The sequence below is a fragment of the Ruditapes philippinarum genome, unplaced genomic scaffold, assembly GCF_026571515.1.
Source record: "Ruditapes philippinarum isolate M1 unplaced genomic scaffold, ASM2657151v2 ctg8447_1_1_1_1, whole genome shotgun sequence".
NCBI lineage: Eukaryota > Metazoa > Mollusca > Bivalvia > Venerida > Veneridae > Ruditapes > Ruditapes philippinarum.
Genome location: NW_026852394.1, coordinates 46,908 through 66,859, shown reverse-complemented (window position 1 = coordinate 66,859; position 19,952 = coordinate 46,908). Strand labels below are relative to the sequence as shown.

General features: G+C 32.2%; 1 protein-coding gene across 1 annotated transcript in view; it reads right to left on the bottom strand.

Moving 5' to 3' along the window:
• LOC132758938 (uncharacterized) overlaps nt 1-19,952 on the bottom strand; it is a gene marked incomplete at its 3' end in the record, with an annotated part of 48,766 nt that overhangs the window by 16,130 nt on the left and 12,684 nt on the right. The window contains 14 exon segments of the mRNA XM_060750649.1: nt 1,915-2,177; nt 3,494-3,622; nt 4,003-4,164; nt 4,812-5,035; nt 5,513-5,593; nt 6,875-6,989; nt 10,239-10,317; nt 14,622-14,726; nt 16,111-16,300; nt 16,829-16,978; nt 17,517-17,661; nt 18,218-18,340; nt 19,009-19,167; nt 19,716-19,816. Coding sequence (XP_060606632.1) covers nt 1,915-2,177; nt 3,494-3,622; nt 4,003-4,164; nt 4,812-5,035; nt 5,513-5,593; nt 6,875-6,989; nt 10,239-10,317; nt 14,622-14,726; nt 16,111-16,300; nt 16,829-16,978; nt 17,517-17,661; nt 18,218-18,340; nt 19,009-19,167; nt 19,716-19,816 — 2,026 coding nt within the window.

Sequence of the window (19,952 nt, the reverse complement as noted above, 5' to 3'; positions counted from 1 at the left end):
AAGAAAGAGGATTATTTTATGCCCTTTGATTAAATTCTATTTTTAGAATTGAAAGTGAAAGTAGATCAAGGGGAGTAATTGTGTAAGTCATTTATGAACAAAGTAATAACTTTGTTGTTGCCCTTTGATTAAATTCTATTTACAAAATCTGGATATTTCATCATCTTTAGTGACCTTGACCTTGTATATATTGACCTAAATTATATTTATCACAGCCATAGTCTTGATAATGACCATTTGTGTTACAATCCCTCAATAAATGATGACTAAATGGTCCATATACACATCTTCATATTTTTATCTGAACTTTGACCTCTATGTGTGACCTTGACCTTGGCCGCAAGGACCTGAATCTTGCACGCGACACTCCGCCTCACAATGGTGAACATTTGTGCCAAGTAATATTGAAACCCCTCTATACATGTGGAAGTTTTGCTCCGGACAAGCATTTTTCAATGACCTCTAAGTGTGACCTTGACCTTTGACCTAGAGACCTGGTTCATGTGCGCGACACTGCTCCTCATAGTGGTGAACATTTCTATGAAGTTTCATTAAAATCCCTCCATACATGTAGGAGATATGCTCCGGACAAAATTGGACGCCGAACGCCCGCCAGCCCGACCGCCCGCCAGGGGCGTTCCCATAATACGTCCCGTTTTTCAAACGGGCGTATAAAAATATGTAATACAATTACATGTATCAAACACGCAGTATTCAACAAATGACAGCTAAAATTACTAATTTGGGATATTAGTAACAGCAGTATATTAGTGACAGCAGTATATTACGTTTCAGACATATTTTATATAATTGAAATTGTTAGTGCTAGACATAAAGTTCCTGAGAAAATTAATATTCATTAAAAGGTTGATAAATAATAAGCACCAATCGATTCAAAATCTCTTTGTTAAATCTATAATTAGTATAGCATATCTAAATTCTTCATTGTTAAGACAATGCAAATAAAGTTTAAGACATCATTTCAGTTCAAATTATTTAGCTTCAACCAATACAATTCAAGTATCTGAAGCAGGAAGTATATATCGGATGTATTGTTGTCAAACCAAATAATGTTAGAAAACCATGTGACAGGCGGCCAGGGTGGCTAGCGGCATGCCCCTGAACTCCCTTAGAATTTTTGCACATTCCGTGCTAAATTCAATTGGCCTCCTCAATATCCGAAATTGCCTCCTACATAAAATCCTAGTGAAAGCCCTGTAAGCCCTGAACAGAAACAAAGCTCTTGTCAAATTACGACCTTAAAAACTGGTGAAGAAATAATAACCAATGTATTATGCGAGTGAAGGACAGACCTACCTTTCTCCGAAGTCAAACAACATATCTACATGTGTGATCGGGATATGGACAAAAGCCCCCCCCCCCAACCCTGTCTAAAAATGTCAAGGTGGACAAAAGCCCCCCATGAAATTTACACATAGGACAAAAGCCCCCCCAATAAAAAAGTAAAGGTAGGACAAAAGCCACCCCCCCCCCATGGTCAGTCAAATTTACATTGTGAATTAAAGTTGTGTTTTTTATGTTTTTAAAAGATATGTATGGACATCACATGTAGGTGACATAGTGCTAAGGATATTAATTTGATCCCTTTACAAAAGTGATTAAGCATTACTACTCTTCTGACCCTTGTTGTGTATATGAAAAGCTATGAATTCAGTATTGCATGCATGCATTATTTAATTTTTGTCATTAACTTTGTTATCACTTCAATATATACATTATAAATAAATATTAAAACAAATTGTTTTCAATTTTATATAAAAGTTTGTGTGAAATTTGAGCACCTGTGGTGTGAAAAAAGATGGGGGGAGGGCTTTTGTCCTACCTGTATTTTTGATGGGAGGGGGCTTTTGTCCTACACTCTGTGTTATCTCATGTTTTCCAGCATGGACCTACCTTTCTCCGCAGTCAAACAACATATCTACACGTGTTATCTCATGTTCTCCTGTAAGTACATCAAGTTCAACCTCAGTGCCTGTCACACCATAAGAATTATATTTGTAGTGACCGTCACTATGAGGTTTGTACCAGCTGTGTGCTGCAAGGTCTATACCCTCTACATAACACTCATTTATCAACTCTAGCCAGGTAGGTTTACCCATCTTTCTCCGCACAGGTGCAAGTCTGTCAGTCAATATCTTGCAGGCATTTATGACTGACTGAAATCAGATGGAGAGCATTATGAAATAGCATATTTAAGATCAAAGCAATTCTATAATGTAATGTAAAATAATAAACTTTAGTGATTTGACAATCCTGGATCATATATTTCTTATGACATATTCTATTTAAATCAAAGATAAGTTAAATCATATTCAATTATAATGTGGAAAGAAAGTACTAAAATGATCACAGATGCTCTTTAGCAAAATAGTTTGATAACACAATATATATTCCTCATGTTTTTGTTTTCATGTCTTTTATCTGACAATAAGTTCTGACAATGAAATGTTACTACTTTTTACAAGTGAGTTTTTAGCACAGGATAATAATGTACCCAAAATCATATCAAACTGTCCCAAATTAATAGCAGGAAAAGTTTAATACATATGTAAGTAAAGTATAGGTAATTAAGATCTATTTCTTTCCCTTCTCTCTTTTTATATTAATTCTTTAAATTGGATGAGTTTTAAATCTTACAGTTAAGTTCACACTAGCTTAACGGCGTGCATGGGTTGGTCATGTGACCAATGTCATAAACTATTGGTTGAACCACTGATCTTCTGATAGAAGACAAATCTCCTAGTGAGAGTTGAAACAGCAAACCTGAGTTTAAAGTGTCTTAAAGACAGCAGTTTCTTTCGCTCACACTATATACCAAAGATAATTGTCTGACAAAGACAGTAAAGGCATAAAATAAAGATTCAGGGAGCACAATTATTAAAAGTAGTGATCGTGAGAGGGAAACAATGAGTGCCAGTGTAACAGAATAATTGTGAGAGTAAACAAATGATAGTGAAGGCCAAGTAATAAAAGAAAGGGAAATGGAAAGAAAGTGATTCTTTACAATTGTAGTAAGTAATGACAAAGGAATGATAATGCAAACCACAGAAATGATATTTACAGCCAGTGAATGAAAATGACAGTAAAAGAATGACATTTCTGGCATATGAGTAATATGACAGCCAAAGAATAACAGAGAAAGCAATGAAATGATAGTTTGGAAAAACAATTAAATTAAGACAGAGATGCCAAAAAATCATAGAGATTTCTAAAAGATATGACAATGAGAGCAAAGAAAAATTCAAGGCAAAGGAATGATAGTGATGATAATGGAATGAGAGTGAAGGCAACAAGGGCGAAGGAAAGATATGGATGTCAAAGAAATGAGAATGAGTACAAAAGAATGATAGAAAGACAAAAGAATGACAGCGATAGCTAAGGTCTGAAATTATAGGAAAATTAGGGACAAAAGTATAATTGTGACAGCAAAGACATGCTGCCAGACTTTATTACAATGACGAAGAAGACATACTTTAGCTACAAGTTCACTTGTTACACTAGAGCCTGTAAAGCAGCTACCAGCTGCTGTTAATGTATTTGTTGCTTTGACTTTGATAATTTCCACTGGGATCCCCAACTCATAGGCACAAACTTGTGCTGCCTGGAAATAAAACAAAAAAGGTAATGTTTATATAACAATATAGTCATCCTAATCATATGCCAAGCTGGAAATATTCCTACAATGACAAAATCATTGTTAATGCATGAGAGAAACAAATTATTTTATCATTAGTTAAAACATCTGTACTACCTTGAATGTGAAAAGATTTAAAAGAAAATAAATGTTAGAATATCCATTCAGAATATTTTAATGCCCTTTCCTTGATTAAGTGACATATAGAAAATGTAAGCATCTTTATTTTCTTTTTGAACAAATATTTAAGGTAAGTAGTGAATAAATATTAAAAAAAATTGAATTCATAATATCTTGAGGAAAGTTGGTATAATTTTCAATAATTTCATGTCAAAACAATTCATAACCTTTGTATTAATTCCCTGCCCAACTTCAATGCCACCATGTGATATTGCTACAGTACCATCTTGAGAATATATAGCAATGTTGACCCCATAATTCTGTTTGTTCCATGGAACACCATACTTCAATGGTACCACCGATAAACCTTTCTTCTTCCATCTATTTGCCTGAAATGAAAAATATTATTACAGATATCTATTTATCAGAATCAAAATTTGAAAATATAATGTTTTGAACATACTTTAAAGCAGCACACCTCCAGATTCATGCTAATTCACATCGCAATTGACACTTACAATCCAAGCAAATCCCAAAAAAAGACTTAAAAACATGTAAAAAGTAGCCATACTTGTGTTAGTCTCACAGTAAAAAGAAAATGATGATAAATACTACAAAATCAGTATTTTATCATAGGTAACTTATAAATTATTACTCGAATCTTTTTACCTTATCTTAAACCTTAGTAATTTTTCACAAGTTTGATTTTCTGAAAATATTTTGGTTCATCTGTAGGAGAGCAGCTTTAAATCACAACAATCATAAATATCAAAATCTATTACAAATATCATTTCATTGTAATTCCCATAAATATCAAATAATACAAAAATCAGATTTAGTTATATGCTTTCTTTCAAACCTACAGGAATTTTTTATATATTTAGTAACAACAATTTGTAAAGGAATGAAATTTGAATGTTTTTTCTCTTGTTGAACTTTAAATTATCATAACTGAAAATGTTTTGTTGTTGTCTTCTTTGTCAAAAATTTTAATATTTTTTAAAAACATTTATATGTGATCCAAATATATACATACCTCATTGAAGTTTTTAATTCCTTCCTGCCTTTTAGCAACTTTTGCTGAGTGCTCCAGTTTTAACATGAGATCAGAGATACTACAGTAGTTCAAGGTCATTCCACCAGGGGTCACTTGATCTTTCTTGTACAAGTTAATCTGCCTTAATTCTGTTGGATCCTTGCCAAGTGTCTTTGATAGATGTTCCATTATTGTTTCCATGACAAAAATTCCAGGTGTTGATGCTAAGACATTTACAACATACATATCATGTATACATATCAAAAGACATTTCAAATGCAAAAGTAAAGAAAAGAATTATTAAAAAGATCTCAGCATACAGAATGGACTCATTAAATTATCCCGGAGCAATAATATACATGTACTGAATGGTCTAAATTAAATAATAAGGGTATTCAACATTTTAACATTGCTTCATTCAGTTCTGGATTTATGTCTTACATTTTTCATTTTGTATTAAGTCCCCTGAGCTATACTGTACTGAATACAGGAGTATAGAAAATTCTCAAAAATTACCAAAATTATCAACACCAAACTGTCATTTTTACAGAAAGCTGCTTCTTTTGAAACTCGAAAATGGTGTAGAGATTAATGTCCATTTAATATGAATGTCTTTTATGTTACCCTAACTTTAGAGAGAAGATTTCTCAGTTTCTGTAAAATCTGTTAATAAAGAGACTTAAAAACAGTTCTAAATGTACCTGGTGCCCGGCAGTATGTGTTTGACGCTGTGTTAGTCTGCACTGCTACAGGAACCATATGCCAGTTTGGGCAATAATATGCTAAAATTTAAGAAAATGAAGCTGTGAATGAATGTTAATTATTACATCTTTATACTAAGAAATTCTATTGGCTAATTAAATCCTAATAAAATGATAAATGGCAGGCCTTGGTACATTTACATGCACTTCATAAACTGTGCTTGCCCGATTGATCATTTTTTTCCTTGTTTGATCTGAACTTTCACTCGCAAAATTAATGCAAGCAGGCAAGTGGATTTGTTGAGGCCTGAATGAGAAAAACATCTGGATGGTCTTTCAGGTTTATAATAACTTTAAAACAACAATTCTATTTCTTAGTGTAGATGTTCTCTGAAATTCTAGTCATGCTTTATACAGAAACAGCTTGAAAATATAAATATTGAAAAGCTGCAGTGACTTAAATGCAAAATCATTCACTTGAATATCACAAATACTAAGAAAGTAAATCATAAGGAGAATTTATATTGTATAAAAGATAACCATTTGGCTAAATTCATTTGAACTAAAAAGTAACCATACTTTTCATATCATTTGCATGTCTATTCTATACCGGCAAAATCACAAATTTAAGGAATGGAGGACAATTCCTGACTACACTTTATAGACAGCAGTATTCAAATTATATTTATCAATTATATATTGGTAAAAATGCTTTTAATTTGGTTGATTAATACCAATATGCAAAGTGGACATTATCAAGTATATATTTGCAGACTTATCTTGGTTTTGTTTGTTTGTTTGTTTCATTTTACGCCTTTTCCCAACAGTATTTCAGTCATATAGGCGGGACTTATCTTGGATGTTTATTAATGCTTGATTGAAGAATCTCTCTTTTTTTTAAAAAAAAATGCTTGCTGTATTATAAATTTTTGATAAACATTTCTGACATTTTATATGGCTGTATTAAAATGGTTCTTTGCAATATAACCCTCACCTAGTGGCTCAGGTTATATTTCCTTTTACATAAGGCATCTTTATAACTTATAACTGATGATTGTAGAAAGGCTCTACTGTAGTACTTAAATCTGAGTCCATGCTCCTGAATGAATTTAACATGATATTATATGGGCTCCTAGAGGGTTGACATCAATATTGCTAAAACGACAATTAATATATTCAGGTTTCAAGGCAGATATATCTAGAGGTATTATATTAAATATGTAATCTTGTGTTTGTTGATTATGAAATAGAGCAAACATTTTATGATGACAAAGGATTGCATTGTTCTTTATAAGATGCATAGGTTAATTAGGTTTGTCTTCATCCCTTCAAACTGTCATTAAATTGAAAACTATATCTTACCATTGTCTCCCATATACATAATGTCACCAACAGTACAGTCATTGACAGCATAGCCACAATCACAGTAGTATGTTACCTTGATGCCATTCAACATACCTTCATCTGTTACACCAACCTTAATATAACATTAATTACAATCAATCATTTTCATAACACATCATGCTTTTCTTTGTATGGTTATAAGTCACACTAAGTAACCCCATAATGGTAATATGGAGACTTCCCACATTTACTGGTACAGAAAAGATACTAGGTGTCCCTACATGCTATTTTTATGCATGAGTTGCCACAGATGAAGATCCAATTTATAATCTTCTATAAGCTGGACGGATTCATTCCTCATATGAAAGAATATGAAGTTGTAGTCACAATTTGAAACTAGAACTATCACTAAATGTAATTAATACCCCCACAAGACTGCTTCAGAAATAAGGATGTTAATAGTAACAGAATACCTTGTAAAAGAATTGAAATATAGATTTATGGTTGTGGGCAATTAAAGATAGTTGTGGTTCTTGTACGTTGCATTTCCTTTCAATGTTGTTGGCCATTGATGAAATTTAATTGAATTACTCTGTTATAAGTCCAGAAAGATAAAAAAAAAGAACAAAGGGCAATAACTCTATAAATACTGAAGATAGAGTTATAGTTCTTGTGCACTGAATTTCCTCTTATTGTGCTTGACCATTGTATGAAGTTGTTTTGAATTCCAACCAGTATGTTTTAAGTTATGCTCCGGACAAGAAAAAGTACCAAAGGGCAGTAACTCTGTATTTTGTCAAAATGGAGTGATGGCTCTTGTGCACTGCACTTCCTCTTAATGTCCTTGACAACTGTATGAAGTTGTACTGAATTCCAAACAGTAGTTTTCAAGTTATGCTCTGGACATGGAAAAGTAACAAAGGACAATTACTCTGTAGTCAAGATGGAGTTATGGTTCTTGTGCACTGCACTTCCCCTTATTGTGTTTGACCATTGTATGAAGTTGATTTGAATTCCAACTAGTAGTTTTCAAGTCATGCTCTGGACAAGGAAAAGTAACAAGTGCAGTAACTCTGTAATTAGTCAAGATGGAGTTATGGTTCTAATGCACTGCACTTCCTCTCAATGTGCTTGACCATTGTATGAAGTTAAAATGAATTCCAACAATTATTATTCAAGGAATGGTCCGGACAAAAGAAAGCAATGGAAAAGTAACAAAGGGCAATAACTCTGTAATTAGTCAAGATGGAGTTATGGTTCTTGTGCACTGCACTTCCCCTTATTGTGCTTGACCATTGTATTAAGTTGTTTTGAATTCCTACCAGTAGTTTTCAAGTCATGCTCTGGACAAAGAAAAGAAACAAAGGGCAGTAACTATGTAATAAGTCAAGATGGAGTTATGGTTCTTGTGCACTGCACATCCTGTCAATGTGCTGGACCATTGTATGAAGTTATAATGAATTCCAACAATTAGTGACCAAGTTATGGTCCAGACAAAAGAAAGCAATGGAAAAGTAACAAAGGGCAATAACTCTGTAATTACTTTAGATAGAGTTATGGTTCTTATGCATTGCACTTCCTCTCAATGTGCTTGACAATTGTATGTAGTTATATTGAATTCAAACCATTAGTCTCGAAGTTATGGTCCGGACAAAAAAAAAGCAATGGAAAAGCAACAAAGGGCAATAACTCTGTAATTACTTTAGATAGAGTTATGGTTCTTGTGCACTGCACTTCCTCTCAATGTGCTTGACCATTGTATGTAGTTATATTGAATTCCAACCATTAGTCTTCAAGTTATGCTCCAGACAAGGAAAATGCAACGGACGTCTGGACCGACAAACGAACCGACCGACCCACCCACCACCGGGTGACTCCTATATAGCCCCCTAAACTTCGTTTTTGGGGGTATAAATATATCATTGAGTGGCAAGAAAAATTCAGTGCATTCACTGCAGAACCACAAAGCCCTTTTTTGACATATACTGATAGTCTGTTAATCTATGGATACCTTTAATATGGAAAAACAGTTTAAAGTGTGGATTTAATTCAAGTTCGTTAAGACTTTAGTTATCATAGTGAAATGGGCTTTTATTGAACAAACTTTGTAGACACTTTCTAGAAGATGTTTCATGCTTAATATCTAAACTCTAGCTATTTGGGTTATTCAAAGAAGATTTTAAGTTTTTGTTATACACATAATAAGAAAATCAATGACCCCGGTGGCATGGCCAATTTTGACCCCAGGTCTTTTATTTGAACAAACTTTGTAGACACTCACTTAAAGATGTTTCATGCTTTATATCTTAACTCTAGCTATTTGGGTTTTTTCAAAGAAGATTTTTTAAGTTTTTGCTATACACATATAAGGAAAATCAATGACCCCCGGGGCGGTGCCAATTTTGACCCCAGGGCTTTTATTTGAACAAACTTGGTAGACACCTTTTAGAACATGTTTGATGCTAAATATCTTAGCCATAGCTCTTTGAGTTCTTTAAAAGAAGATTTTTTTAGGTTTTTACTATATGCATATAGGGAAAATCAATGACCCCCCGGGGCGGGGCCAATTTTGACCCCAGAGCTTTAGTTTGAACAAACTTGGTAGACACTTATTAGAACATGTTTAATGCGAAATATCTTAGCTCTAACTCTTTTGGTTCTTTAAAAGAAGATTTTTTAAGTTTTTACTATATGCATATATGGAAAATCAATGACCCCCTGGGGCAGGGCCAATTTTGACCCCAGGGCATTTATTTGAACAAACTTGGTAGACACCTATTAGAACATGTTTGATGCTCAATATCTTAGCCATAGCTCTTTGAGTTCCTTAAAAGAAGATTTTTTAAGTTTCTACTATATGCATATAGGGAAAATCAATGACCCCCCCGGGCGGGCCAATTTTGACCCCAGGGCTTTTATATGAACAATCTTGGTAGACACTCAAAAGAAGATGTTTCATGCCAAATATCTAAGCTCTAGTTCTTATGGTTTTTAAAAGAAGATATTTAAAGTTTTTCTTTCAGTTGCCATGGCAACCAGAGTTCTGCATGGAATTAAATTCTTTGAACAATTTTTAAAGGTGACCACCAAAGGAACATTCCTGTGAAGTTTGGATGAAATTGGCTTAGTGGTTTATGAGGAGATGTCATTTAAAGTAAAAGTTTACTGACGGACGACGGACGGACGAAAATCCATTACAAAAGCTCACCCTGTCACTTTGTGACAGGTGAGCTAAAAATGAATATAAGAAAGTGTATTCTGGCTTAAAAAGAAATGTTTTGTAAGGTTTTAAAGATATCTAACATATATCAAGCAACTACATACAGTTTTTTTTATTGATATCTGGTTTGCATGATTACATTTCTGGTGTAAAAATACTTACCGTGTAGTTAGCCAAGTATGGAAACCTTTTTCCTACCATCTCAAGGTTTGTATGGAAATTCATGGCTAATCTAACTGGCCTGTAAAAAGTAAGTAAGGAATTAATCTCTTTATTACAAATTCTTTCCAACTCATCATAATCACCATTGGAAATCTATGTGAGGGAGTGGGACAGGCAAACATCATTTAGGATATGTAAATTTACCATTTTCACAAATTCATTATTGTAGCAACACTTTAATCATTTATTATAGAGTTTACTAGTGATGCATTAATTCAGTTAAAATGACTTTTTAACTTACTGTATGTTCTGTGAGTGAGTCAATCAAACCAAGTCTGCAATTTTCATGCAATTTTGTTGCAATTAAAGCTTCTGAGGGATCACATTTTGTCCAGATTTATAAATTATTATTTATAAATCTAAAAAAAGCCTGACATGCAAAAATTACATAAAATGTTGACAAATACACCATTATTTAAGATTCAATACATAAATCTAAATCACTCTGTATACAACATTGAAATCTATACTTAAAACATTTGTAAGGTTTATTACTTTATTACTGTAAAGGTTGTGTAAAAAAAAAAAACACAGCTATAATGACATGCTTAATTGTATTGATGTTTTCATTGAATAAAAAATAGTATATAAAACAAATATTCATATCTTTAAAGGCAAAAAGAGATATTGTTATTATAGTAAACTTCAATGATTTAAATCTATTTCTAAAGATATTTTGATCTACTCTGGTTTAAGGTATTGACCTGTCATCGGCATTGAATAAATATTTATATCCTTCAACCATGACCTTGACCTTGAAACTGGGTCTTTATATCAGTTTAACAAATTGCTTTTTTAGCACAGTTACAAATGAATAATTTTCCTTTGATTAACAAAGATAATATCTGAACAAACATAGCTTCAGTTAAGTTATAAAAGAACTAAAATAGAATACATAAACTTGGATGATTAGTTCTAATGGATATAGTATTGATATATTTAAATAAATGTTCTCGATATTTAAACCAAGGAGAAAGAATACAATAATTATACTTTTGGATTGCATAGTTCAATATAATTGTGGTAAATCAGTGTTATATCAGTGGTATAACTGTGGTATAACTAATCAAGTGTTGGTTGTTTCAGTGACTATAAAACACTTTAGTTTCCTTGGGTAGTAAAAATACTTAATATATAATGATGTTAATATAATCAATGGAAACAGGAGTTAAGTTTCTTCAAAAAAAGAAAACTGAAATATTTTAGTGAATTTTGAAAAAAAATCTACATTGAGTGACTTTTGAAAAAACTGTTGAATTATTTATATATTATAAACCAATCTGAAAATGACAGAAATATTTAACATGGGATAAAAATGATCAAATAATCAAGAATGAATTCTGAATACAATGTGCGATAATTTTATTGTTATTTTGAATGATCAGTTCTATAAGAAGTGTTCAATGTTCTAAGTTGTGAAAATTGCCTGACTGCAGCAAAAAGTTGTCAAACAAAACTATTTTTGTCAAATACATTAAATACTTCAAATATAAAAGGAAAATGGCTACTGCAGGAGAAAAGAATGCAATCTGTTTGTTTCATGGTATGAATATTGAATATTGCTGTCAGTCTTGTGATAACCTTGGCTGTAAACAATGTATTAATGCCGAACATAGTAAATGTACGAATGTGACCACAATTGATGATATACATATAGACATAGAAAACTTTGATGAGTATATCAAAATGAAGGACGATATGAATGAAATTAGGGATATTTCTGAAGAAATTACAGAAAATATAAACGAACGTTGGGACTATGTGAAAACAGGTTTGTCCGAAGAAAAGGAAACTCTTGCTCGTTTAAAAGCTGATATGAATGCGATTTTTGACAACATTCAAGCTAATATTGAAGAAAAGGAATCTGATGCTGAAACCAAAGATAAAGAAAATATTGAAAAGTTCACCTCAGATGCTGACAGTGCCATTATGGAATTAGAATCTATTGAAAATAAGTTAGAAAATTTGAAGAGATCCCAGAACTTTAAGCAATTTTTCATAACACTGAAACAAGCTAAGCCTGTAATACGCAGCATAGAAAATAAAATGGAGGATCTGGTCACAAGTTCAAAACCTCAAAGTCTTGGCCAGCACCCTATGCTACCTAAGGTTAAAGGTGAAACTGAGGTCAACCTCATACAGTTGGAAGAAGCAGTGATTGAATTTAAAATGTTACTGTCAAAGTCAAATTTAACCCAAGAACAGTGATTAGAAAAGTATTTTGTCTACATTTGTTACAATGTTATTGTTTAGAATGATAGCTTTTAAAAGCCCTCTTCACCAGATTATTATGTAATATGTGTGTTGAGAATTTTAAAAAAAAACATTATGAATCAATACTTGCCAATATTTGATCACTTCCTGAAATATGGTCGGAGATCAGATAAGAATAAAAAATAAAATCATGCTTACTTATCACAAGAGATTTTTTATTCTCATCAATATGTTTTAATCAAGAAATAATAATATCCCAAACAGTGATTTTATTGCTCAATAAAATCACTGTTTGGAGTTCCAATGCGATGAAATATATCACAAGGGCATTGTCAGAGTGATATGATGCCCATCTGAATGACAAACAGTGATTTTATCAATGTGGACAAATATTTGCAGTACATAATTATTTTACATATTCTTTGATGTTTTAAAATTGTTTGAGAAGCATAATTATATACATATATAATATTTCACTTAAGTGTGGTATAACTACCTTAATTAAAACATACAGGATCTTTATAAGCCCATTATTCATTAAAAATGCTTTTATCTTTTTTTCTCAAAAGCTTTTTATATTTGGTTTACTTCTCAAGTTTCCAAAAAGTTACTCATTTGTAAATTATCATAATCATTGTTTTCCTATGTTGTATTTTGTAAGTTAGTACAGTTATAGTGATTTTGTATGGAAGTCAATTTACTCTTTTGTTAACATTTTGCTTTTATGACAAATAATTTAAAAAATTAGCACTACTTTTTTCAGGTTACAAAAATCTGACATGCTCTAAAACCATTATCTAAATGTTATAATACCCATGTTAAAGAAGTAAAAATAAGTTCATTTCTTAGGCATATTGTGCCTTTAAGTGATAAACATTTGCAATCAGTTTAGAGACAAGGCAACCTGCACATCCATGCAGTCTGGCAAGGCTTATTATAACTCACTGACCAACATTAATGTTTCATCTTGATGTCAAGATTAATAATGAGACATTTCCATAGTTGGACCCTGGACTGGTCCATTAATTTAAGAAATTCAACAGGTTATGGTTTAAACAAACAACAAATATCTTTTAAAGTTATTAAGTCCACATATTTAACATTTTAGACAAATGAGACGCACCATGACAAAACCAGCAAACACACTATGTTGGTTTTGTCATGGCACGGCTCAATTATTATTTTAATACATACATGAACTAGTATGAAAGACTCTCATAGAGTACTGAAACAGGATATAATGTATGTGAGTGTTACATCAACATGTTTAAATCATCAAGACAACTGTCAGTCTACATTTACATAGATTACTGACCATCTTTTTTTAATTAATATATTTTAACTACAGCACAATACAGCATCTCTTTCACAAAAATAATATTGAATTTACTTTTCAATCAAATTCCTATGTTTGTTCTAAAATCATCTAGAATGAACTTTTGGTTTAAACATATTTATTTAAGCTTGATTGCGAAACAAGTTCTTGCGACATATATTAATCACTTTAGAGTCCGCTTCCTAGAACCAACCAGTACTGGTGTCATATGAAGAAACATGGTAGTGACCACAGTAGGGCTTGAACCCATGATCTTTGGGTTGAGAGGCAGACACCTTAACCACATGGCTACCGCTCCCCTAAGAATGAACTTTTACATTTTAAATTGAAATAAGTAATAATAGAAACAATCAACTTTTTTGCTTTTCAAGAAAAATCTGTTCTGAAGCAATTTTTTAATAAAAATGGTCATGTAATTAATTTTGATGCCAATCTGACCATATTTTATTAGTCTCATCATATTGTCTGGTTGTTGTTACTCAGATTCTCAGTAGATTTAGAAAACTTGATAATATCATTATGTCAACAATACTGAAATCTTTTTTTGGGGTCTATGTCTGTACTTTGTTTATATATCTGACTCTGTATGCTAATATGATGATTGATGGTTAAATTTCTCCATTTAATGCAATAGCATTTTTTAGTACTGAAAATGGTTCAATTACTTTACTACAAAGTTAACCAAGGTTAACTTACACCTCTACCAAGTGGGTCACAATAATGGCTCTACTTTTTCTTGGAAAAGTGGAGCTTAAAATAACAAAATATCTCACCTGTTAAGTACCTGGGCAGCAACAGCACATGCTGAGGCTATACCAAAGTTTCTAGAAATTTTGGAGCCATAAGCCCCTCCAAGTCTCTTTACTTCTACATCAATACTGAAATATATATAGTCATACATTACTTTTAAAACATGTTAATGTCTTTTATTTCTCAAATTATGAGAAATCAATCCCATACACATGTACGCATATTCTCCTTGCTAATGTTTCATTTCTAAATTGGACTTAGTTTTTCCCCTTTAGAAAAACACAAGTCTAATTAACAGGAGCTGTTATTATAAAGTGACATATGTCCCCTAAATGAAGCTTTGCTTTGGGAGAAGCATAAATATAAATTGAACATATTATGGCAAAGGGCAATAAGTCAAGGACAGCAAGTATTAATGGAAAACAATACAGCTACTATTCCTCCTTGAGATATCTCCATAGGCATTATTAAAGCAAAGACAGATGAAGCAAAGACAGATGGAAAACAAAACGGTAAGGCTATAGACCATAAGTATTACAAGAAAATATGATGGATGGACGTGCTACTTAAATTGACTAAGGAGCTGTTTATTTATTTTCTTTTGATGGCCTCATTCAAATTAGTCATTCAAAAGAAGCACAGACAAGATTGTACTGGTTCAACAGTGCAATCATAAAAATATACAATTGTATATCATTTTGGGAGCATAACAAGGAGACAATTACTGTTAAATATTCAAAACAAAATAGATAAATACAGAATCCCTAAAGAAAGCCCAACACGGCAAAATTGAAAATGTTGCAGGCTCGGTTTGATTAAGCCTGTTCATGGACGGTACTGGAAAGTGCAAGTTACCGTCCACGCCCCCTAGCACCGGCTTAAGCAGAATTCAACATTTAAACATGAAATAGTAAAATTTTGAATTTAGAAACATCCGCAGATGTGTTCATACGGCGGTTATCATTGAACCTTCAATGTGACACTTCCGTGCCATTCCATGAAAAGCGGCGTATGGTCCCCAAGTAATAAAAAGCGTGTGCCCTAAACGAAAAAACAATGGGCGGAACTAAATAAAATGGAATTTTGAAAGGGGATCAGAGGTTATGAAGCCTGCGTATCACAGATAAGACGTCAAAAGATAAATTTAAAAAGCAGGCAACATATCCTAAGGGTGATTCAACATTATTCAAGTAGGAATATTGGAACCACCCAACTAGAAAATGCCGAAAAGTTGAAACTAAAAATACTACAAGCACAACTCAACATAATGACTAAAGATTATTTCAAATAACTACACTTAACATCAAAATTTGCTAAAAAAAAAAGTAAGAAATGGTGCAAGGCTTAATGATTTACTTAAAAAGCTACCAACAAAAATATGTACAAAATGCATTGAACAAAAAAATCTCAACTATTAGTATATAATAATTTTCTCTATTCTATTTCATTCCATTACTATTCTTATACTTCTATTTCTTTTTAGTTTTATTCTTTTTCTATTGAAAAGCTCACCTAGCACAGGGGACACCAAGAACTTGTGCTATAGATTTCTGTGCATAATCTATCCACTGTGAAGATGCATGCACTTTCATCCCATCCTCTGTGGGAATACATACACTGATCTGTGTTTCCATGGAGAAATGATTCTGTGTACCACACCCAATACTGCCAGTAATCACATGGGCTGACTTAGCTATTGCTCCTGTAAAATATTGCCGAGAAAAATAAGTTTATGATAAGATACAAATGTAAAGGTATAAACAAAGACTAAATATCTATTATTTTCAGTTTTAACAATTCATGCTAAAGAGTTTGTTAATTCCTACATCTTAATGTTATAATACAATAAACAATTTCAGATGATGACTAGATGGCACTTCAAGTTATGCTAGTTAATTGCTTTCTGGGTGTCATAACCAGTACTCTCACCAGTTTGGTTTCAGGAAGTTAAAAGAGAATACCACAACAAGTGGGATTTGTACCCAAGACTATCGTTTTAAAAGTTCAATGCTCTGTTGTCCCTACACCATTCTTCTTCCACAAATCTAACATGTGAAAGAAAACTATGCTTTTCAGTTGTCATAATTCATATTTAATTTGTCGAATTCCTTCTAAATAATTTTTCAAAACTGGTAATGAAACATATTTTATATTCTTTCAAATGGCACAATAAATACACAAAAAATGTCTTCATAAGAAAAATCATAGATCTAGATACAACAGGAAATACCTTCAGCGTCCCCGACAACAATATCTTTAGCTACATTAGGAAAGATCATCTTTGCTTTCACAGCCTCCTCAATAGTTAGTACAGGTGGTTTAACATCTGTGTATGTCACCTTGACGGCTTTAGCAGCTGTGAATGCTGTCTCTTCTTTATCTGTAATATAGCATATTCAATTTTAAGACTAAAACAAGGGCTATGACTCTGTGTTTATTGAAACTAAAAGTTTAAAAATTGACAAACTTCATATTGATCTAAAAATCATTTCTAATCTTATTCATTCATTGTTATTAATTTGAGCTGTAACTGCTCATCTGAGCTTATACTGTTTGAATTATTACCCCATCATTTAGAGGTGAAATAGATGTTATCTGGAACACAGCAAATGTAGGTTTTTCACATCTAATTACCGGGTACAAACATACTTTTACCGCTGTAGCTTTTGGTGCAATACCATTTACAATAGAGTAATCAAGGTATTGCCATAACTATCATTATATCTACCAAATTGTAACTGTAAAAAGTTTTTGTTTGTACTCCTGGATTAGTTGGGGAAAATCCACATTTGCCATGTTCTGGAGTATCTCTAATAATCTTATCAAGTTGGTTGACTTTAAATCATGCAATGCATTCTTAGTAAGACACTCAATGAAGACTTTAGTTAACAGTTTATTACTGACATAATATAACAAACCTGCCACTACTATAGCTACAGCTTGTCCAGCATACATGACCTGTCCACTACATAACACCTCCTCGGGAGCATACGGTGCTGGCATAGCATTGTTCTGGCCTGGGATATCACTGGCTAACAACACCTTCACCACTCCTCTCATAGCCTGAATAAAATTGATTATATATTACCATAGTAACATCAGAAATTTCTAATACCAAAACACGTCATAAAAATACAGTATTGTATTTTCTATAAATCACAAAATATTTTAAATATCTTAAATACATTGTCATAAATATTTATGGTTTTGAGTTCAGACACATGCAGTAACAGATTATGCCTGAATATCTAGAAACAAAACATTGAAACTGTGCAATATTATAATGATAATGTATGAAGAATAAAATAAACTTTACCAATTCTAATGCTCATAGAAAATGAATCCTAAAAATATGTGTTCTGCATAATACTTGACATCATTTGGTATATCCTGTCTATTTAAGGACATAATATGGCAAAGTTCCTTTCTTTTGCCATACATATATCATATAGTTTCAGCTTACGTCTTTATTACATAAAGGAAATATTAAGAGACTTGTTAGAATAATAATTCTAAAATAATATTTTGGAAAATGTAATTTAATACAATTTTACTATTAAAAGGAAATTTAAGCAAAATCACAATTAAAAGCTATATAAAAGATGTAAATTCAACGAACCATTGCTTTTGATATATCAATGTTGGCTATTTTAGCATTACCAACTGTTGTTACTGTAAAAGCTGCATGAAGTTCTCCAGGTGAAGGTGCTATATCATTGATATACAACGCCTCACCAGTCACCTAGAAACAATAATAACATTCAAATTTCACAAATTTGAGTCATACTTTCCAGTGATTCATGTATTTACAAAGCATAAAAAAAAAGATTAAATTACTATCTGTAGCAGATAAAGTGGGAAACTTAATATGTCATTATTTTCATTTCATGTTATTTCTATAATGCTATCAAATGATTCAAAATCTAGAAATCTTTGAACCTGTTGATTTTGATCAATTTGTTGGGTTTTAAGTCACAACAACACTGTGATGCTCATATACGGACTTTCCAACTTTATTGATGGAGAATCACCTCAGATCCAATGTGTGCAGTATTTCCAACACCAGCAAGCCCTCGAGTAGAACCACGGACATTCTAAAAGCTAGTTGGGTAGCTACTTTACATGAAAAAAAATATCAAAGTTTCAGGGTGAGAGGCAAGTGGTTTGCAGTCAATGACCTTAAACACTCGGCCATGTACCTTTAATAAGTATCTTAGGACATAGGGAGAAGTGTAATATTAGAGCCATATTGATAGACAACCAATGTTGACCTTTTTCTCACTTCTAATTTACTTTTCACTCCTGTCCGAACAAAGTTATACCTTTTTGTGTAGTAATAAATGATGGAGTCAAAAGACATGAATTCCAACAAATCAATTACGAAAATTTGTCAGAAAAATTCATAATCACCTGTGCTTTTCCTTCTAATTTATGCATAGGTTGTGTGAGGGGCCATTCCTCTTTCTTTGTACCATAAGACTGTTTACCAGAAGATAGAGGGCGCTCTAAGGGAAATCCTCCACTTTGTAATCTCTTATCTGCATTTGTACCATATACATGCAAGACAAACTGTAAACAAACAAACATTTCCTAATAATATCATTGTTAAAGAATCTCCATTGAAGACCAAAAACATACATACATAAAATTTGAAACCTTAAATTGATCAACTAGGGCAATTAAAAAAAATATACTAAAATAAATTAAAAATCGATACATAGCACCATTCTTGAGACTGATTTGAGTTGAAAGCGTTTAAAAACCATTTCAATTTTAGGTTATTTTGCCAAACAAAAATTATTACTCTGGGAGAACTAAGATAGCAAATGATCAGTAAATTTGTACACAATTAATTGGTATGGCTCTACATTAAATGATATAGAAATCACAAAAAAAAAAAAAAAAAAAAAAATTCAAGTGCTGTCATGTCAAAAAACCTCAGCTAAGTCCCTTTGATTAAATTTATGAAATTGAATAATGAAAACAGACAATTATGAAACAAAAAAACCTGATATAATCTTATACATAGAACTATATATTTTATCTATGACCTACAGATGTTTGAAAAAGGTTCATATTGAGATGCTCAACATAATTTCTGAAGTCAAATAAATTACCCTATAGAATAAGGCCAAAGCGAGATCTATTCTATACTTGACACTGCCAGCAAGAGGGTCGTGGTCTGGGTTCAACTCTCCACGTAGTAGATCAATACAGGCTGAAAATGGAAATAAAACTTTTTTATGATAAAATGATAATAAAACTGATAGGTCAGTTGAGATGAAGCTGTAATATCTTTAACTCTTGCTGTCTGAGACAACTAAAAATATCAGTAACATCATTAGGTGCTCCTT